Source organism: Artibeus jamaicensis, unplaced genomic scaffold (genome assembly GCF_021234435.1).
Source record: "Artibeus jamaicensis isolate MK-2021 breed Jamaican fruit bat unplaced genomic scaffold, CSHL_Jam_final contig_76, whole genome shotgun sequence".
Classification (NCBI taxonomy): Eukaryota; Metazoa; Chordata; class Mammalia; order Chiroptera; family Phyllostomidae; genus Artibeus; species Artibeus jamaicensis.
The window spans coordinates 19,872,041-19,894,626 of record NW_026521954.1 but is presented as its reverse complement, the minus strand read 5'-3'; the positions used below and the strand labels follow the sequence as shown (position 1 = coordinate 19,894,626).

General features: G+C 49.4%; 1 protein-coding gene across 1 annotated transcript in view; it reads right to left on the bottom strand.

Moving 5' to 3' along the window:
• Positions 1–22,586, bottom strand: part of TAPT1 (transmembrane anterior posterior transformation 1) — a 54,205-nt gene that overhangs the window by 25,353 nt on the left and 6,266 nt on the right. Inside the window, exons 2-3 of the mRNA XM_037126795.2 lie at positions 17,702–17,832; positions 5,911–6,029 (exon numbers count right to left, since the gene is read on the bottom strand). Of these exons, the coding sequence (XP_036982690.2) occupies positions 5,911–6,029; positions 17,702–17,832 (250 nt within the window). The remainder of the gene's footprint in view (positions 1–5,910; positions 6,030–17,701; positions 17,833–22,586) is intronic.

Here is a 22,586-nt window from a genome sequence, read left to right as displayed (position 1 = left end):
CTTTCTCTCTCTAAACATTTTAAGTTATTTGTGGTATAATGGAAAGAGTAAAGAAATATAAGCCCTACTGAAATTAAAAATGTAAAATAACAAGTATGGTTCTCATTTATGAAAGGTGAGTCTCTATAATTTTAAAGTTAAATTAGAATAAAGTATTGAGATTAAGATATTTTCCTTAATTAGAAAACGGAAAATTTTAAATCTGGCTGTCATGGCATATGGAAAAATACTAAATGGTTAAATGGAATGATTAGTTTTCCTTCGGCTTTAAATAATTTCGAACTATACTAGGAAAACCAGCTGGTTTTATAAAGCCATGTCTGGTATTTGGAGTGACAGAAAACAAAAACCGCCTGCATGGACGAAACCAGGCTCAGCCGACTGCTGTGGCGGCAGGGTAAGTATTGCTGCCATTTGCTGCCCCTGCGGGCCCAGTGTGGGTCACGAAAGACCGTTTTTCTGGAGTGGCTTTCCCGTGGCAGGTGCGGGCGTGGTCAGATCCTTGCTTCACCAGCAGGTAAGGACAGGGAAGCGCATTTTCTGCAGTGCACGCCCCTCCCAAATGGCTATGCCCGCCTCGGCTGTTTTCTTTCCATTATAGTCAATATTTGTTTGAACTGCTGTCGACTGAGCCAAGGAGACAGAGGAAAAACCAGGGTTCACTCACCACAGGGAGTCCCTGGGACACCACACTCCATTCTGCAAAGGAAGGGAGAGTGCCCCTCCCTCCGGTCCGATTCTCGAGGGAGGAAGAGAGAGAAGTTGTGGTGTTGCTACGCTGTTTGGAGCAGCGCTTGAGGAAACCGGGACAGCACCACCTGATGTCACAAAGACCCTCTCGTGAAACACACACACTGCTCTCCACAGATGGGCCTCGTGGACCAGCCCTGGTGACAGGAAATGACAGGCAGACTTGCTCCCCCAGAGAAAGTCACCGAGAGCTCTCCCTACACGTGCTCCAGGGCGGCATCCATCACTCAGGCCAGAATCAAGGGATACGTCTAAAACGACAAAAATCTGTGTGTGCGTGAAGCCAGTTTTGGGTACAACTATCTTGAAGGAAGTTAGGTGTACAGAGGAAATCCAATGGGTTAGGAAATTCTCAAGCACTTTCAATTCATAATTTTTCTGGGAGATAAGAGCTTTTCTATGAAGTGAACACTGAAGAGAAAAAGACACTGTAGCCTCTAAAAAAAAAGTCTAAGAAGCCTCACATAAAAGTTAAACCTAAAAACCAGAGTGAGATCATCAAAAAATCTGCTTGCATGTATTCTATTTGCTCTAGAGTAAAAGAAAAACACTCTGGCATTTATTACTTAAACCTATTCTACACTTACTACTGTCTGAAATGTTTTAAAAGTTTTCAAAACTAACTATCAGATGCTAGCACCAGATGGTATCATTTTTCCCTGTAACTGCCCCCAATTTTGAACTCAGATGTGACTGAGAAGTCCAATATGTGAAATGAAGTCACGAGTTTTAGGGGAAAACAGAGTCACAGAAATGCCAGGCAAATTAAAAATATTTATACAACTGGTTCTATAAAATGCCAGGCAAATTAAAAATATTTATACAACTGGTTCCGTAAAATGCCAGGCAAATTAAAAATATTTATACAACTGGTTCTTTATTCTATAAGTAAATTTGGAGAAATTAAGTTCGATACCTCTGTTAGCATAACAAAATACTTTTATTCTTCCAAGAAATATGGATGCCTCATACGATGAATCAAAATTTAATGCTGATTTCCATGTCCTCATCATTTAAAAAATTATCCTAATTCAAAAAGTATCGGGAATGTTTTTCTAAGAAGACACTACCCTGTCTGGGAAAGAGGGAAGAAACACTTACTTGAATCTGCTTTGAAAGGGTCTGGGTATGTTTCTTTATTTTAGTCTACAGTGAGAAAATATTTGGGGCAAAGAATGTTTAAGATTGTTCCCTCAGTAGGAACGGTTTTTAATGCAGTTTTCTTGAGAATGCTAAGGAGAAACGTAAACGTCTTATAAAAGCAGTGCATCTTTTGCAGACAACACACTCAACTGCCAAGTCAAGCTAATTACCCTGCCAACATCTTAAAGTGAACAATATTTTAGCAGCTAAAAGCTGGCGAACGCCCCCCAGGGAGGCACTGGGGACGAAAGGGGGTTGCCCCTGAGGGGCTGTGGAATCACCCTGGTCCTCAGGCACTGGCCTCAGCCTTGGGGAAGGGCAGAGAACCCAAGCGATATCCCCAAACCCGCAGCACGTTTGCAGAAGGTTTAGAAACAGGTTCGAAGAATAAATTCTAACGCAGAAAACACGGAAGGCTGCCAGCTTCCCAAGGCCTGTCCCGAATGCTGCACCAGACAGAGTTCTGCAAGGAGACAGGCGAAGACACCAATCCCATCATGGAAAGGCCCTGCAGCGCAGGTGATAGTGACACAAACGGGCCACAAGGCGGCGCCATTTCCATGTCAGCGTCTGGATGCCTGGGACTGACGGGTCTCCCCTCTCCGATTCTGGGGGACGAACTTCAAGAACTAAGAGAGTTAACAGTTTTTTAATAGACTTTTTTTTTTTAACAGAAAGGAGAGTAAGAAAAAGAAAACAGAACATAATCAACTTCTTTGCTGGTGTCTCCCATGCCCTCTCACCCCTTTGAGATAACAGTCGGGTGGAAGGGAAGCGCAGGCCTGGCCGGCTGAGGGGAGGGCACGCGGGCACCACGGCGAACACGCCCAGTGTGCCAGCGGGGAGGGAGCAGGGGAGGCTGGGAGGGCAGGTCTCAGAAGGCAGAATCTGGCTCCTTCTGAGTAATAACAAAGCTCTGTAAAAGTAAAATGTATTTTTACGTTCCTAACGTACTTGAAAGTTCTTAGACATTAACAATAACTTTGTTAATATAATCTTCACATTATATTTTAAGTTTCAAATGTTTAAAATTTGGTGCTTATAAAAAATAATGCTCAAAAAGGCACTGTTCTCTGAGTCGCCCAAAGAAAACACACGCTGCAGCCCGAATCACCCAAGTCTGCTGAAGACGGCAGGTGGTGTCAGTGGAATCGGGCCTGCGCTTCGGCGGGGCGTTTGGAACGCGGAGGCTCTGCTGTACAATTTTAACTGCACTGCACACTTTATATACAACACGTACCATTAGTGATGGCATAAAATGTCTTTTTTCAGTTGATTCAAACTGCAGAAAGAGCAAGAACTGTTTGCCCAGGGAACTGACTGGAGCCTTGAATGTAGGGGGTGCCATGCTGCCCTCTAGTGTCACTTTAGCTACAAAACCCTGAAAACAGAATCAAATTTTGCTTTTAAATGTTACTGAAATCAGTTTAGATTGAGAAGCACACCGTAATACACAAAAGCAACCATCTTTACTTTATGTACTCAAACTGCTCTCGATGGAACACACAGGGGTCTTTACACACTGACACTGCCCTCAATAGAGCACACAGGGGTCTTTCCACACTGACACTGCCGTTGATGGAGCACACAGGGGTCTTTACACACTGACACTGCCCTTGATGGAGCACACAGGGAAGGTTGGTCCAGAGACCATGAACCTCTCACAACAAAGCCAGTGGGAGGTGCACTGAGATTTCCCGGCTCGCTGCAGAACCTCTTTTAATTTTCAGGACATATAATGAAAGCCTTCTCCAGTGCTACTTTGATACCCTGCCTCCCCAAGTGACAAGGGACACATAGAAATGACACAGTTTAGATGCCTGTCCAACAAAATGGGTCTTCAGACAAGAGCCTTAACACAGAGCCCCTTGGGAACATCCCAGTGCCACTCGGTAAGCTCCACTGCACGCCGCCAGCAGCCCCGAGGAGAAACCCAGGAGAGCGGTGGGGGGTTAAACCGCTTGACACTGTTTAACCACCCACCGCTGCGGCTCGACACTGCGGCTCATCACGACACCAGGCACACGGAACATATTTCTTTAAAAGCCGTTCACTCCAAGATGGCTCAAACCCAAATCTGCCTCATACTGTTGGTCAAAGAATAACTAGAAACTAATCTAGCCCACCGGGTAGGCGGAAAATCCCGACACGGCACTCGTGATTTCACGTCGGGTCACTTTCCCAGCCTCACAGCACGTGAAGGTTCACATTCTGGTGTGAACCGTGAAGGTTCACATTCTGGTGTGAACCGTGAAGATAACATCGTAGTGGCTCCTGGACAGCCCTGACGTCAGAGCTCCCACAGTGACGGGGAACCGGGACAGGAGGGCTGGGCTGCCCCTGCCAACCTCGAAGCCTCATGCCACAGACGTCTCAACTCGAGGCTTGTCAACAGGAATAAAACTTGTTAAAAATTCTCCCCAAAGTGGAAAGGACATACTTGATTACCTTAAAGTTGATGATAAACTCCTGAAAAGATTCTCCCATCTGATTAACACATAATTAAAATATGCAACAAAATATGCAACTCTCATTCTGAGAGTAAGATTAAAGAATATAAGTATCACGTATAACAATCATATACTAATTCTTGTAATTTTTTTACTGTGTAATCTTACGAAAAATTTCTACTCTTTTCCCAGTATGATCATTGTGATCAATGAATTCTTTACACATATTGAAGAATTCCTTCCTCATCAGACTGAGACTCATTTCTAAAGGAACTATGTGTTATTCAGTGCTTACTAAATATCAAGTACACGCTCTTTTACTATTTTAAAAAAGAATCTCCATGACTTTAGTCTTCAAAAAACACCAACGTATAATTCTGTATATTGACCACTGATTTTGTAACTCAGTTTCTATGATTCAGTTGTTGACAGTAATTTAATTAGGCATATTTGTAGATATCATGGAATAGCCACCCACTTCACAGTGAAATGAAGTTGTACGCATTGTCCATTCAGCATTCTAGAGCTTTCTGGAAAGACGCGTGTTCAGGAAAGTGACGAGTGTTGGCAGAGCGACTCGGGCGGCCAGGCTGAGAACCGCGGGCACTGCCACAGGGAGCGACCACGCAGGGCGGAGGCATGCTGACGAAACTACGCAAAGAACGGAAACTGCACGACCCAAACCTCTTCTGAGCTCGGGCCCGGGAGAGCATCGAGACTCACGTTAAACTGCACATTTTCACATACAGTTCCTAGTTCTGGTAGAGGAGGACGGGAAGGAAATGAACACTTGTTCCTGTCTGCTGGGACCAGGCTGGCTGTTCTTTTTAACACCTCCAATCTCCGAGGTAAAAGATGTGGGGCTCCCACTATCCCTTTTTACTGATGTGTTTCTGGAAACAGGCCTGCGAGCGAGGTCACGTAGCTGCTCACAACCCACCAGCTAACCAGTGTGGGGGTGGGCTGTCTGACGCTTCCCACTTGCGCAATGGCCTTCGAGAGCCGTCCCCTCTCCCAAACAGAGGGCGTCTCACCTGTAATCAGTCACTACAGCTCCCCAGGCCACTAACGCAGCGATTCTCGATTCTCGACTCTCGGGAGGGGTGGAGGAGGAACGCCTGCAGTGACAGCTCCTCAGGCGATTCTGATACCCCTGCCCCCCACCGCCCCACCTAGAACCCAGTCCTCGATGCACAGAAGATGCCCAGGTGGCCAAGGGCCTTCAAGAAAACAAGGGTGTGGGCGAGGTAGCACCGCGGCCCTGAGGCCCACTCTCAGGCCCAAGCCCTTTCTGCTGTTCCCATGCGCCGCCTCCCCCACCGTTAACATTCGTTTACGGGCCAAACAAGGTTCTGGTTCAAAGCCATTCGGAACATGAGTGTGGTTGCAAAGTACGAATGTTACGCAGACATACAATATTCATCAGAAAGGTGAACAGCACCAGTTTATGCTTTAAAGAGCAAAGTGTGAATGAAAGTGTACGAATCATCCCTATTCTGCAAAACCATGTGATCCATGTGGTTACACAGTTTAACAACTATAAACAGTAAAAGGAACGAGCACTCACCTGAAGCCGTAGCAAGGCAGAGCGAAGAGCCTGGAGAGAGCCAGGAAGACCCTCAGGGGCAGCAGGGTGAGCACGTACAGAAACGCATCCAGGCACAGAAAGATGCCGAAGACCATGAGCTGGATGTTCAAAGGAGAGAAGAAAACAAAACGTAAACATTCTTTAAATATTTGTAGACGAAAAATTTAAAGAAGGGATTGCCAAATTTTGTATGAAATTCATTTCACATTGGTTAGACATGGGAAAAACAAGTAATAGTTCTCCTTGTGTACATACTCCATACTTCAATGAAAAAAATCCTTTTTCAAAGTGCAAGTCTGTGCTTCTTCCAGAGCCTTTGCTTTTGCACCTACAGAAGGTCAGTGGCTCAAAAGGCAAGTTGCCCTTGACCACAGCCACCAAAGATCTGATGTGGCTTTCTAAGTACTTTCTCAAACTTTAAAGATATTGTAGACAATTTTTAGGTAAAACTTTTTAACTCTAGCTTCACTCCACATCCTTCCCATTTCTGTAGCAATATACATTTTTACTCTTTAAATGTGGGAGTATATTTCATAGGAGGGTGGAGTCTTTGATGATTGGAGAAGTGGCCACACCCAGACTGCCCAGCCTGGCCACTGTAAGTGCCATGACTTCCTGTGTGTCAAACACACGACACCGCACACTCTCTGCCCTCACACAGAACACTTCATGCATCTCTTGTCAACACACTGTCCTACATACATACATGAGATAGTTTAAATCCACACTGTTGGCACAGAATTGCATGTCCTGCCTCAGGTTTGTAAGTTGAAGTCCTAATGCCCAGGACCTCAGAATGACTGTCTTTGGAGATGGGGTCTTTGCTGAGATCACTGCGTTAAAACGAGTTCATCAGAGCAGGCGCGGATCCAGGATGCCCGGTGTCCTCATGAGAAGAGAAAACCTGGACGCCGAAGTGGACGGAGGGAGGAGGAGGCAAAGACCCAGGGCGGAGACAGCTGGCTGCAGGCCGCTGCGGTCCCACGCGGCCCGGCCGGTGCTCTGCCACCGCCGCCCTCGCAGACTACAGCACAACCCTGAAGAGAAAGGACGCGTTTCATCGACGTCTCTTTGCCTCAAGTGTTTCTCATCTACAACCACATACAACTTTTTTACGACAAGCGAGACTCATGAAGCACATAGAAAGTACAAGGCTAAACTCCTGTTGGTGCTCAGACTACGCATCCTGTCCCCGACAGTCAGCATGGCCATCCAGTCTGCCGCCAGCGCGGCCAGAGCTCTGCACAGCCCCTTGTTCACACACTTGCAGGAGACTAATGAGCACCGTCCACTGACAGCGGGGGGTCGCTATTCACTGCTGCTGGTCCCTGTCACCGCGAAGCCCCTCTGTTTCACGGTGTGTGCACTAGGAAGCAGCGTGCTGGGAGGGAGAGCAGGTCGATGTCTTTCTGGTGACCTGACACATGGAGACGAAGATGTTATTTGGTCACCAACATCCACTCGGTTGCTCATAGGACCCAAGTCACAGGCCCAGCCCACGGGGGTGGGTTCCTGCCCTCAGCAAGCTTATTCAAACTTCAGCAGAGACGCCGGCACACAGACGGAGCAGGCCAAGGCAGCAGTGACGGTGCTGTGACAGAACAAACGACATAGGGACAAACGGCGGAGCCCTGGGCAGAAAGTGGCCAACTCAGCCAGGAGACGCAGGGGAGCTCCCTACTAGAGGAGACCCTTAAAAACATCTGAGAAGGTGAGGACCACTGCCACACGGAGGGGGCGGCCCGGGTGGGGGATGGGGAAGGAGACTCTCCACGAGAGGGAGCGAGAGCAAGAGCTCAGAGGAAAGTGATGGTGAAGACACCCTCTTCCTGCGGAGTAGAAGCACGGCCGCCTGTCCTCGGCTTAGAGGGATTCACGATAGCACTGTTTATGGTAAGCAGCATCATTACAGGCCCTTCCCCTTACTTTTAAGCCAGCCCGGTGGGCCCAGTGGGCAAGCGGTCACCCTCCCACACTGTTTGCTGACCACGTACCAGACCACCGGGGGTGGTCAGCACTACAGACCTCAGTGTTAACATGGAAGGGACACGGGGACTGAGACGTCGAGAAACCGCCCTGGGGGGGAGAAACCACCTGTGCCTGTGAGGACACAGGAGACACAGCACCAGAAACGCCCCCAGGCTTTGGGGCTGCGGGGAGGGGACCAACGACCGTGCCTGTGTGTCACCCTTCTCACACGGAACTGTGTTCTTCTAAATTCCACAAACGAAAATACGAAAACTTCCTGAAAAAGTAGGACCCAATGCACTCCTGCGAACATCCGCCATCCTGGAAGGAGGTGAAGAACCTGGTGCTGGGGGTGGGCCCGGCACAGGTGGGTGTCCCCCTGGTGCGTCTCACACACACGGCGACCCAGGGCTGCGCAGAGAACGGCCCCCTGCTTGTGGCCCCCCGCTCTCCCCGGTGGTCGGCACCCCCCACCCAACGCTAGCGGAGACCTCGGCTCCGGAGGCTGAGGCCTGCCCAGGACCCTGCCCACTGTTTTACAAGGTAGGGGTGAACACGATCTCCTCTGTGCTGACTTGTCTTGTGTCAGTTTGCCTAATGTCATAAAAATGCAGAAATAATAAGCATTTAATGACTCAAACTTAGAAAAGGCATGAGATTTTCACATACTAATATTTATTGCTAGCTTTGAAAATGTGTTATTAAAATTAAAAGCTGTGAGTACACATTACTAATGGGGTTAATGTGTACTTTTGCACTGCTGGCTAATTTGCATGGCACCTTGATAAAACAGGCAATTACTATTTCCTTTTTATTTGGACGAAATCATAAAGTTCCCAAGCAGTCATAAGTAACATCTGACGAAGTTCCCCGAAGTCTGCAAGGCGTGACGAGGAAGGAAGAAAGTGGTGCCACATGCCACTCTGTCTCCCTTTTGAGAAACACAGAAACCTCCTGTCCTCCTTCAAGTGACACGTGGAATTTCACAATAAAGAGAGCGGTGTGGTTAAAACAAAAGCAGCACAAGGCTTTTGGAATCTGTCCCATTAGCTGACAAGGCCTGGCACCGAGGGTCCCGCCACCCTCTGGGCCCGCTGCCCCATCCCCCTCCAGGACCCGGCCGCCACCCCAGCCCCACCTCCTTTGTGCACCCTCGGAACCTGGGCCTCGCTCGACGGGAATCTCGCTCTTACGGGGGAGGCCGTATAATGCAACGCCAACCCTGTAAACTGGCCATTACGTAAACAACAGAAAGCAGAAACCCTAACTGTGGCAAAGAACCAAAGTGTAACGCAAACACCTGAAGAAGAAATTGTACACCAGCGTTCTGGGCGTTTTCCATTTTCCTGAGAACAAAAGGCCAAACGCTACACAAGGCTTTGTGTGAAAACTCTCCAAGACTAACACTCTTTCTCCAATTTGTTCCTCCTTTTCTCTCAAACATGTAGTGTACGGCTCTAAAGTGGCAGAGACAGCTGAATAAAATATATACTCACTGTTTTAAGAAGATCAGCTAAAGTCTTGCAAAGCAGCTTCACACCAGAAGAAGAGGATCCAAGTTCTGACCACAACCCACAGTTCGAAATACACTTCACACTGCAACTCACTAGATACACACCTGTACACACTCAATCCCCCCAAAAGTTTCGCTAAATTAATACCAACTTTTACTCCATAAAATGCAGGCTGATATTTTCTATTTCCTTCTTCTCATCGCATTCACGACCCGCCGAAGGGTGAGGATGCACTGTGTGAAGGCAGGGCCCGGGGCAGGCAGGCAGGCCTGTGGGGTCCCGTTTTGCCCAGGGGCGGCCCCCACAGGCAGTGAGAACCCCGCACAGGGCTCTACGAGGGGCTGTGCAGAACTCGCCTGCCTTGGAAGCAGCGGGAAGGTCTTTGTATGGAAATGCATGAAAACTGTGGAGTTACAAATTACAGCTATTCAATTGAAAACTCCTTTTCAGAGCAGAAATTTATAACAGTTTACATGAAAAACTAATTATTTAAAAATAACCCTCTGCTTAATTAATAAGGCAGTTCTTGAGATTCTTCTTGGAATAAAAAAAAGTGTAAGTGGAAACCAAGGGCAGAAATGTTCACTGGCCTTTCTTCTCATGGGGAACTCGTCTGGAAGGGCTTGAGAAGGAGTCTTCCGCAGGTGCTGGGCACTCGGCCGCGCTCTGGCCACTGCGGCACGTGGGCCTGTGGGCACGGCCTCAGGCCACCGTCACCTCCACGCTGCAGAGACTCAGAGACTCAAGTTCATAAGAAGAAGCAGGGCCAGATTTCGGTGGGTCTGCAAAAGGCACAGCTTTGAAACCGAAGCCCTTTTCTACTGAGGACACCTCCCGCTCACCCTTCCGGCCTCAATTCCCGCCACTGGACTTGGCACCGTGTGTATTTAAAAACAACAACAAGGTAGCAAAGTTTTTAACATCTGAATTTCAGTGTTAAGTACAAAATTGCAATAATTCTGCAACCCTGTAAGTCAACAAAAGATTATGTGCCAGTAAAAATGACCACAAGTGACTCTTGCCACATTCCCTTTGACCTACTATTGCTCCTCCAAAGAAATAAATAAAAATGCCAGCCTCTCTCTCTGAAAAGTGGAGAAGGTTTCTTAACTTCTAAAGAATCTATGTTTACTTTTTCACAAAAATCTCCAGCCCTCCTTTTAATGCCCTTTCAAATTTCAAAATAAAACCACGCTATGGTTAAAAAACTGAGACAGTACAATGGTTCTGCAACAGGCCTCCTGGCGTTCACTCTCTGGCAGTTCCGAACACCATCTTGCCACCAGAGCACCAAACGCTGCCGGCCAGTCGAGGACCTACTGTCCGGAACCGCTGGTCTGGAAGGCCAGCTGGGCAGGGGCGGCAAAGCAGGAAGGGGCACTGCTGGTCCTCCCCCTGGGGTCGCTTTCTGTAAAGCCCTGGGTCCAGTGCTGTAAGAGCAGAGAGCGTGTCTTGCTCAGTCCTACGATGAGAGGACAAAGGTTTTGGGGATGGACACCTTTCCCGGATGTGGTGGAGGGGGGTGTGCGTGGGCAGGGGGCGGGGGTAGGGTCCCCACGGGGGGATGGCTCTTTCCAGGTGAGGAGGAACAGAACTCCAAACACAGAGAAGAGCGTGTACAGGTGCAATGTAAGTGGGAGGCTGCATGGCCAGAAGAAAATCGTACAGGAGGGGCAGAAACCACTCTCAGTGAATCGCTAAGGAGCGCAAATCTTTGTCTCACGTTCCAGAAGTTCTCAACAAACTCACATGCGGGGGTCCGTGATTAGAACAATGTCAAGGAGAACAGGGTACCAACAGGAAAGCTTACAGGTGATTGGCTTTGGAAGCAATTACTGCAGATCCAAGGTCATCCCTATAATAAAATAATTGTCTTCACCTGAATTAAAAAATCTGCGTCCCCAGGAAGTCCACATTCCAGGAGAGAATGAACAAAGGGATCACCGTGAGCCAGATACTTTCATGACAGGCAAGGTTACAAAAACATGTAACCATGGAAAAACAAGTAATTTTGATGAAAGGCTTGACAATAATTACAACTTATATCTAACACAAAGAATACATTTCTTAGAGGCAAATAAATAAACCAAATTGTAGAAAGATTATTTGGGGCCCCCAAAACCCTCTTTCTTCTCACCTTCTGAGTTCTTCTAGCTGGGCTACTAATCGAACTGACAGAAGCAGATGAACAGGAGAAAATATACAACACTTATTATGAATGTACATGCTGGGAGGATCCGTAAGACACGAGACCGGAAACGCACTAGGAAGTTCAGGTTTAAATGCCAGGACAGACAGAGGAGGGAGGGGCAAGGTTTGAAGGAAAGGCATTTTACAAGCAGCCGAGGACGAGCGGGACACGTGTGAGGCACGCTCACACCAGGCCGGCCGGGACACCGGAGGGGGGGGTCCAGCCCCCAGGCCCCTGCCTGCAGCTTCCTACCCAGCGCGGCGGTGAACGTGCTGGGGCTCCCTCCCGGGGCAGGCCTTTCCGCCCGACTCTCTCAGGCAGCAACGGGGGGAAGGCGAAGGGTTCTTTCTAAGGCTTTTGTTTCTTAATAACCACTTTAAAATCAACACCCCAAAAGGCAGTTTTGAGGCAGCAAAATTCTGGCCCCATTCCCTACGGCACATGGGAAGGCCTTGAGATTGTTTTGCTTCTCTTAGTTCCAAACCATGTTTGAATACTATTACTTTGTAAATATTAGACCCACATTAATTCATTTGATCCTCCCAGTGACCCTGGAGGCCGGGACCATTACTTGGCCTGCTGCAAGAGGCAGGCAGGGCTGGGATGCTCCCCTGAGAGGCTGGAAGGGGGCCGGAGGCTGGCTGTGCTCTTGGGACCCCAGGGCACGTCCGAGTCACAGCAAGGGTCAGAGGTCTTAGTAACCCCTGCAGGCCACCTTCACAGGTGCACATTTGCCTCTCAGGACGTGACCAGCATGCACATCACACAGACTGGGAGTCAGCAGGACAGTGGTTAAAAAGGACAAGAACAGAGTCCGAGTGACAGATCACCAGGGCTTCATACAGCAAATGGAAAGAGAGAGGAAAAGAGACTTAAGACTGCTTCCAAAGCTAACGTGACAGAAATAGGTCCCTGATTCAGAAAGGTAGCACAGCCCCACAGTGCCAAGTCCACAAACTGTCTTTCAAATACATCAGCGAATGGGGCAGAGGCCCGAAGTCCCCGCGGCTGGCCTGTCCTACACGATGTGATCAGTTCTATGCGCCCAGCAGGGAGCAGGGCCTACACCAGGCCAGGCAGGCTCTGGATGCCAGGGCCACACTCCCATCACCTCTAAGCTTCCGGAAAGGGCTCCTGGTGCTGCGGCCAAACTGGCCCTGTGCCCTGGCGTTGAGATAGGTAGACAGGTGCAGAAGGAACACGCACGCTGCTGTCACCACCTCTACGAGCAGGGGCAACGCGTCTCAGAGGGGCAGGGGCACACTCGGCAGGGATGCTGGGACTCAGGGTGGTCTGCATCCCCCCACCGCCCTGAGGATGTGCAGCAGCACACCTGGGTCTGGTGCATCACCGACAGGGGCTGAGGCACGAGAATTTCCAGGGACGGTGTCCCACACGTGTTTCCATGAAATCAGAAACTGAGCCGGATGTCCGAGAAGCCACTGCCAGCCCGTGTGGGCCCAAGGAAGCCGCTCCATTAGCTTCCCAGCGAAGGCCCAGGACGGTTCCAACCCACGAAAGGTGAACCAATGGCACCCTCTGAACACACCGAGAGGTGAGAAACAATCAAAAGGTTTCATGTGACACCTTGATTAAGCTCATTACTTTGAAAGAAATGTTGTGACTTACATTTCCTAAACGCTACCCCCTCTGACCCTCTAACAAGAGAACTAAGCCTCACCCCCATCATGGAACACCTCCCTGTCTGGGGTCTTGCCACTCACTGCTCCCCCCCCCCCCCGCCTCGTAAGCAAACTCACTCATGGACTTGCAGCCCCTCCGAGACGACCTTGTCCCACTTGCTCATCTCAGAGGAAACCACAAGAGGCACAAGGCCCCCGATTAGGCCACCTACCGGGCTATGACCTGCGCCCCTGAGATGAGAAGCTAAGGCACCGAATGTTGACTTCACATATTCCCCTGGGCAACAGTAACCTTTCTCTCGTAACAATAGTTTGTGCCTAAAAATAGCACTATTCTGTACCTACAGCAACACCTCTATCTTACACCTCGCAGATTTAAAGTTAAAAATAAAAATTCACTAGATTCTTAAGACAACTAAATAGTTCTGTTCAATACTAATCAAATGAATTCAATTTTTAAAAAAACGTATTAAATAACTATAATGTACAAAGCATGGTAACAATGAAAAAAGGGATTGCCAAAAAGCATAGAATTATAATGTAAAAAAGTCAAACATGTATTTTCATTTTAGTTTTAACTTTTACGATAGGCAAGGTTACATAAACACATGTAACCACAGGAAAAAAGTAATTTTGATAAAAGGCTTCTTAACAATCACAACTCACGTCTGACGTGTGTTTACCATGAGGAGTGAGTCTCTCGGAGGTAAATACGTCGACCCATGGATTTGAACTTGCAGGGAGATCACGCACAGGGAGCAACGCGGGGCTGCCCTGCTCCTCCCGTGTCGGCCCCTGTGGGACGCGGCTGCACCAACGTCTGGAAAGCACAGCTCCGGGGGCGGCTAATGCCGTTACCGTTCTCAAGGCGTTTCCCCCTCTGTGGACGAGCCCGGCATTCACTGTCCTCCTGCCCACGCAGCCGGGGACAGCTGTGCTGACTCGGTTTGTCAGCAAGACTGGAGCAGGGGGAAGACTGCTGAGAAAGCCCTTGATTCTCTAAAAAAGGGACAGTCAGAGAGGTGGCAGTGTCCCTCTCCTTTTCTTTCTGATGATGATGCAGAAGCAATGCCTGAGGTTGCAGCCATCATCTTTCTATTAAAAGGGAACAAGCAAGGGACCAAAGCAAATTTGCCAATGATGGCAAAACAGAGAGAGAAAAGAGGCTTGAGTCCACGCTGGCTTCATTTGTCTGCTGAAACCACCGAGAGCTCCTTCCTTCGGACTTGCTAAAAAAGTCTCGTCTGTTTAAGCCACTGTTAGGTACTGTTACCTACGCAGCTAACTGTCAGGCATTGTTTCACCCACAGCTGAAAGGATTCCTGAGAAAGCTGTTCAGTAGTTTTCCTCGCAAAGCCAGTCTAAACTCCTTACTTAGTCTGGCCACTTCGAGTGGCCTGGACCCGTCCTGTCCTCCCAATGTGCCTGTCCTTTCTCACAGGGACCTAGCAACTTCCGTGTCCGGATCTTCCTAACACACCCCCTGCCCGTGCGTGTGCACGTGCCCTACGATGCACGGACGGAACCTCCACCTTTTTCTCACCCCCTCGCCACTGCCCTCGCCAGTCTCCAGCCTGTATCTCTGTACTTTCACAGCGTAAAAGTACCTGGGACACAGTGAGTGTTCAAACGACGACAGGGGAATAAATAAATAAGCGATCAGAGCTCTGCATTTCTCTAAGTCAGCACTCACATACACTAGGCTATTTTAGAAAATACTCTGACGAGCATTTTTTTGGTACTATTTCCTGCAGTTCTAGATTCACACAGATGTCAAAATTAGCCCTTGGACAAAAACCTGGGATTTGTTTATATTAATAAACAGTTCAGTAAAAGACACTGAGTTGACCTTTCTCTTCACTTTAAAGTATAAACACTAGTTACATGTCTCACAGTATTCACAATCCCTGCAGAAGCAGAGTGCTCTGTAATTACCAAGTTCCTCTCCCTCAAAAGGCTAAGTGAAAACGTCATAACATTTACCAAAAACAGGAACAAAACCAAGTAAGGCGTCATGTGTTAGAACAGGCGATGGAAACACGAGGGAAGCAATACAACGTAATTTAGACGGACATGAAGGTCCAGACAGCCTCCCGACTCCTGCGCTGAAAGCCCGAGTGGGACACTACGCGTGTGGAAGGCAGGCTCTTGGGGAACCGGAGTGGACTCATGCTGCCATGAAATACACTCAAGCCTGGAATTAACCTGAAGCCCACCTTTCCTCTAGGTTTCACTTGGTCTTAGAAGTTAGGAAGAAACTGCTGTAATCTGAAACATATGACTTCCTTTCATGTACTTTAAGCAATAAAGCTTTTAGAGTGTTGCTCCAAGGGACCAAATCAAATTTTCCTAAATAGGCCTAAACCCAAAACCCTCTTTCATAGGAAAAAGGATTAGAAAATTGTAACAGCTGAGCACGAACAGAGTGAATTCCACCTTTCTCACAATAGATTTCACATACATACAAATGGAACCGAAGTTTCACGGAACCCCCCCCCTCCCCGCCCCACCTTTGGCACAGCCAATGCTCTCTAACACTTTTCTTTTTTTTAAAAAAGCGCTAATTGATTTGCAACTTACCATCACCCATCAGCAGCCCTGTCAGGGAACAGAGTTTCAAAAACACTAACACTTAAGTCTTATCAAGACCTGTAGGCATTTTCCCCAGAAGACAATTTAATACTCACAACACCACACACCAAACGCTAAGTTTCTCTGAGAAAGCTACTCAGAAACCTGCTTGTTATTTCGATGTTGCCAATGAACCTGCCTCTGATGAGGTGACAGAACTGCGGAGGGATGTTGCCACTCCTCTTATTTCCGGCAAGGGAGGGGTGATAAAAAGGGTCAGACAGACACCTCCTGCTGTGCAGCACCCCTCCCCCCACCACCGCGAGGCCACGGTGTGTAGGCAAATCCCTCCTGTCCTCCCAGGAGAGCAATGCACCCCAGAGCTGCTCAAACTGGGGGAGAAAACAGTCCCCCTGGAGAGAGCAGGTGGGCAAAACTGAAGGTGGCCGACCACGCTGCCCTGGGTGGGAACACAGCCCCAGCAGACCGCCGCCCACTGACTGCCTCTGCAGGGCCCCAGCACTCCCCCCCCACCACTTACTACTGGAGGAAAAGGGAGCCTTGCTTTTCAAAAAGTGTTTTAAGAAAAATACAAGAATTTTGCACGACCCTCCTCCCCCCACAAAGTCTTAAATAAACTCCAATACACAACAGGAACCCGCTGCAGACAGAGCCCCACGCACTCACCCTTCTCACGTACCAGCCCCTTGGCTCCTGCCAGGAGTCCAGAACTCCCCAGAAAAGCAACAGCGCAGTAACAACCCGGCACACACTCAGTGACCCCCACCGAAGGCAACCAACGCTCACACTGCCCACTGCCGTGTGGGTTCTCTCCCAGAACCTGCGCTTGTCCCCAGCTCTCTGCATCTCCCCCTAGTCTGGACCTTCCTGAAGCTTCAGCACGGACACACCACAAGAACCTACCTAAAGCAACACTTCTCCACACACCTGCCCGACTCTGGTCCTACCACTGAGCTGACGGACTGTCAGAAATAAAGGAACACCCACCAAACTGGATGACCCTTCCTTCTCCCTGTCCACCTCACCTCTCACTGCAACACGGACGTCACCGCAGCATGGGACAAAGCACACCAAGCACACTCTCCCGACAGTCGCTCTAACAGAGAGTAGGATCCTAAGGAAGTGACTGAACTGTAAGTTTTATGTTACCATACAGCTACAAAGACACGTATTCACACAGCTAAAGTGAAATTATTCCTGAATGCTTTCCTCGCAGTGAGAAATTTTAGAAGTGCTCAGAGTCGCCATCTCTAGCAACGTAGAGGATGCAGTGACCTCCCTGTCCTGTCTGCAGTCTCCGTCTGGACAGACCCAGACGCAACCGAGGGGGCGTGGAGAGGGAGGACTCGGGGCGAAGATGGCCACACTGACCCCACGACGTGACACTTCGTGATGAAGGTGCATTGAGCCACCTTCTTCTTGAAGAAGCTGTCCTTTATGTTTTCAAACATGGGAGTTTTGTGAGAAGCCAAGACCTTCACAAAGGCGGTAATTAGATAATCCGTCACGCTGAATGGGAAAACGAGCCGCTCCCAGGAAAACCCGAACTGAACCTCGGCAGCGGAGCTCGCCCCTGGGGAGAGTGGTCTGGGGGGGGGAGGGGGGACACCAATGGGAACGGGGTGGGTTTCATAGGAAGCACAAGTTAAGAATCACTGGATCTCACGCTGAAAATAAACTTCTTTAAGCCTCTTCCTGTATGGGAATTCCTACTCCCCCAATCGTATTTAATTACTTAGGATAACATTTCCAATGATTTAAAAACTCAACTCAAGCTGTTCACCACTTTTGTTTTTTTTTGTATGATTAACGCATTGGCATTAACTTTTAGAATGATGTCAGGTAATAGAAAAAAAAGGTACCTTTTCCAGTTCTCTTGGTATTCGCATACAAGTGTACACTCTTTCTCTTCTTTCTGTATACTTGGCCTCATTGTGTTCCAGGAAGTACCCTCTTGTAAGTTCAGCACTGAGGAACCTCAACAATGAAAGCTCTACAGGAGAAGAAAACGACACAAAACAAAAGAACAGTATTTATCAAGGAACTTACATGCTAGCTCAGCCATAGGTAATACATTTCAGTAACAATGATGGATTAAAATAGAGTCATCTATAATTCTGTGCCCAAAGTTGAACTGTGCATAAATCGCTAGCAAACACTGTTGAGAAAACTGCTGCTCTGTGTGGTATAAACTGAAAACTGAACAGAAATACAGAAGGGACAATTACTAGGAGCTGGAATAGTTGGAAAAGTATTTTGCAAGAGCCCAGCCCTGGGTCTTATCAGTTAAGTGTATAGGATTATGAAGGCAGGAGAAAAGAGCCCACAGCAAGTGTATACAAAGTGGATGATGGATCCACACACACACACATACACATGCACGCACGCACGCACCCACGTTTTTTTTAAAGGAAGTCAAGTTACCTAACAGGCACTGCTTCGGTCCAAGAACTACCTGGGTGAACGACACGGATACTGGTATGGCTTCTTCAGCATCGCAGACCCTGCAGAAGTACCTAATGATGTCATCTCTTCTGGTGAAGGCTTTACCAGCATGATGCTATCACAGTGGGGGGGAGACACTTTGCCCTCAAGGTCCTATCAGCTGGTGTAATAATCTGAGACACACCAGTAAGAGAAAATGACCAAATTCAATGACCTACATATGTGTGGGAACCCCTGCATGCATGAGAGGCTCAGAGACAAAAAGGGGCAGATAAGATACATAAGACACTCTGAGCTTATCTATCTTATCTGATAAGACACAGTTCAGGTTAGGCGTACGGGGTTTTGGGAGGTACCTGCGTGTGTTCAGTAATTATGAGTTGGCCCTGCCGTGTAGACAGCGTAAAAGCACTTCTGGTGGTAACTCTTATCATGAGCCAGGTGACTAATTTAAATTCTTCTAGATGGCCGAGTGGGGGGTACTCGGAAGAAGGGGACAGAAGTTCCTACTGAGCCCACAGGGTGCCTTTAGCTCAAAATAATCTGTATCTCCTGAGGCCCACAGCCCTTAGGCTAGCTCGTTCTGAACCCCCGACTATACTGGATCATACAAAGTAGGACCCCAGATCTGAAAGACCTCCCCCCGCTTTCCTTGGCTCTTCCTTCGCCCCCCTGGTTCCCCTGTTCCTCCAGAACAGATTCAGCCCGAGTCACCTCGTCTCAGATGAGCAAAGTAAGGCCAAAGGGGGTTCGTAGTTCCCAGTGGGCTACTGCTGGCCCACCTGAGATGAGAAGCAGGCAGCCAGTGCCCACCCACCCGCCTCCATCCCGTCACACTCCCTGGCAGCAGCCCATCACCCGGGTGACCCTCAGGACCCCTGACTTCACACACACTTTCCTACTCACACCCCCGGGGGGCCGAACTCTTCTCTTCCAGAACTCAGGACAGCAAAGGATTCAAACTGTCCTCTTTGCTGTAAGCTGGCCTTCTGGTCCTTTTACCAAATGCAGTACTGGTGTTCCCTCCCAAAAATGACAAAGAGGGACAGTGATTTCATTTATGTTTCTCCACCTAAGGAGTTGAGTCTTGCGGGAGAGCTAAGTCTGCATGTATGGGGCAAAGAGCAGAAGCCCTTCGGAAAACTCGGAGGCAGACTCATGAACTGCCGATGGGCCTGAACCAGCTTACTTCCTCTGGCACTTAAACAGATGAGAGTTCTCTGAGCATCGAGTCAAATGGCTTATGTTTAGATGTTATTCCAAAAAGATAGTAATCATCGCACACACATTTCTTAACTCCAGATTCATATCTGTTTGGAAGCTACCTGGGACTGGAACAGATGGAGAGAAGGACAGGCTTCGGCCCCTGCAGCCCAGGGCAGGGACGGGCTGCACCGTCAGGTGCGCAGTGAGCATCAGACTTCCAGGAAACGAACGGTGGGCGTGCAGGACACGGGCCCTCCACTGTGCACACAGACAGACGTTCAACGGAAAGGCCTCGGTGTAATCACGTCCGTGTAGAGGGCAACTTGGGTGAGGAGCTTTCTAATCTGCTGTGGGCTGGCTAAAACCAGAACAGGGTCTGCCGTCTGAGGGGAGAGAAGGAAGCCTTCGAGTGCCAACGAGAGAAGCCAAAAGCAGTGAGAGGGCAAAAACTGCCCTCATACTCCGTCCAGTGGATTTCTGATCAGAGACACAAGGTGTCCCAGTTGGCCGGTGCCCATAAATACCAGTTGTCTCGTGTACCAGCCGAGAAGCAGCAGGACACACGGAAAGCGGAAGGGACTGCACTGAGACAAACTGTCACAGATGCCAGGGAGATCGGACCCACTTCTCCCAAGCCCTGAGCGCCTCCCTGTCACCCCTCCCCAGACACACTCCCCCCCCTCCTGTGGCCAACTTTTCCATCCTAAGGTGCTTTGGCGAGTCCCCCTCCCCTGCCTCACCCTTAAATGCCTGCTTTTCGGTCCTCTATGCACCGTATCCCAGCAGGCTGATATTCTCAAATGCATCCTCAGTTACTGTCTCTCTGTTTTTCCCTACACACACCCTCCTTGGACGGCCGTAGGTTCTAACCGTTCTCTCAATCCCAAAGTCACCGTATCTTTAGCTCTGACCCCTGAGCCTGGACCCATGTTTCTAACGGCCTCCTGGGCAACTCCACCTGGAAATCACACAGAAGGCTTTACCTGCAGAGCCAAGCTCAGTGGCTCCCACCTGCTCCACCGCACCTGCAGCCCCACTGCAGCTCCTGCCATCAGCAGACAGTTCTATGCTAGAAGCTCAGTGCGGATTCTGACCGTGTCTCTCCCCTCTAACCAAGCCCTAGTGACTCTTGCTCAGAAAGACTGCACCTCCCCGCCCTCCCACACTCCAGCCTCACCGGCCCATCTTCTCTCCCCAGGTCACTGCAAGAGCTTCTGGATGCGTGCCCGCCTTCCATCTGCCGGCCCCTCAGCCCTGCCCTGGCCTCGCAGAGTCAGCAGGCTCACACACCAGGGACACCCTTCGGCGGCTCTTCGTCACCTCTAGGTAAGGTCCTGCCCCTCAGCAGTGAGGACACCGGATCCTTACAACTTGGCCACTGCCATCTTTTCAGTCACGTCTCGCACCTGCCTGCCCTGGATCTCTAGGCCACACATCTCCAGTTACACTGCTTTTTGTTTCTGGCTCACGCTGTTCCCCGGACTGAGAACCCCCTTCCGGCTATGCGCAGGCGAACAGGCATGGACCTGGCCAGCTCTGTGAACCCACCTCCCTGCTCAGTTTCCACAGTGTTACCCTTGCCTGCGCTTCCCTGGCCCTTTTACACTCCCTTTATCTAGTCTGGCTTTCTGCTTTACTTTTGTGCCCTCTGGGCATGGCACATAATAGGTGCTCAACAAATGCTTGCTAAAGTGATATATGGATCAGAGAGGAGGAAGGAAGATCACAGAGATGTGTGGCAGAGAACGAAAACAGAATCAGAAGCCAGAAGAGGAAGAGGCAGAGAATACCAGACTCTCGAGAAGAGAGCCTGGGACCAAGACAGAATTGTCTGAGACGGGGAGCAAGCCAGGAAAACGTGAAAAGCTTCTGGTGCCTCAGTGGGCACAGCAGCGATTGGAGACGAGGGGCTTCTACTGTGTGTGGGTCTAAGTAACCGTCGAGGGAGACCCAGTCGGTACCTGAACCTGCACCCCAACGCAGTCACAGCCAGACAGTGACCCGGCATGTGCAGCAAGACGTGGGCCGTGCACAGGAAGCGCAGGGCGGGGAGCCGGGCAGCCCGCTAGTGTGTCGGCTGTGCTGAGAGAGATGCTGAGCCTTGACCATGACGACAGTTCTGTGATGGCCCACAGGAGAAAGCACGGGATGAGAAATCAGCAGAAGGGGCCCTGGCACCAGCTCTGCCACACCAGAGTCCTGTGACCCTGCTCTTGTCCTAGATCTCTGTTCCACAGACGGGAAACTGAGGCTCAGAGCAGTTTGTAACGCCTGGTACCTGCCTGTCTTCCCCATTGAATGGCTGAAGGACTGAGAGAGGATTTACGTGAAAGGCAGGAAAAGCACAAAGCGTGACACGTGTCCTCAATGACTGACTACTAGTTTCCTAAGATCCGCACAGTAACCACTTCTAGCTGGCGGCTACCTCATGCTCATCGATGCTACTTTTACAACCCCGTTTCCATGGATAGAAGGTAATCTGACACGCAACTTTCATAGACTGTATGACCTGCATAGCCACTTTTCTGCAAGTTTTACAGCACAAACCTCGGAAAGTGTTTCCACTATAAAATAAATAAAACAGTGCTGTCAGGATTCCACCTCCAGAAATGCACGAACTTCAGTTATAAACACTGATTTACACTTCACGATGAGTTTAAAAATAAGCCCTTAAAACTCGAATGATAACAACACACTCTGAGTGCACAACTCTCAAAACTATGAGACAGGGTCTGCGGTGATGTCCACTTTCTAGAGGAAGAAGCCAAGGCGCACGCAGGAAGCAAGTGGCAGAGCGGACTGCAAAGACCAAGCTGTCAACCCCTGACGTGTGTGCTGACACTCGATTATTGTGACTATCGCTATCTTGTGCTTCTGTAAACAGGCCACTGTGCTGTTTCGGGACACCCGGAACCTCCTCCACCCTGCCTCGTGTGTGCTCCCACAGTCCCAGGTTCATTAGCAGAAGTCACGCAGTTAGCCAGTCGGCTCCCTGCCAGCCCTGGAGGCACCAGGTATCTGCATCTTCCCGATGTCCAGCCTCCTCCAGTGGGTTCTGACTCTAAGCGTAGTGTTTGTGTACAAGTAACACCACAC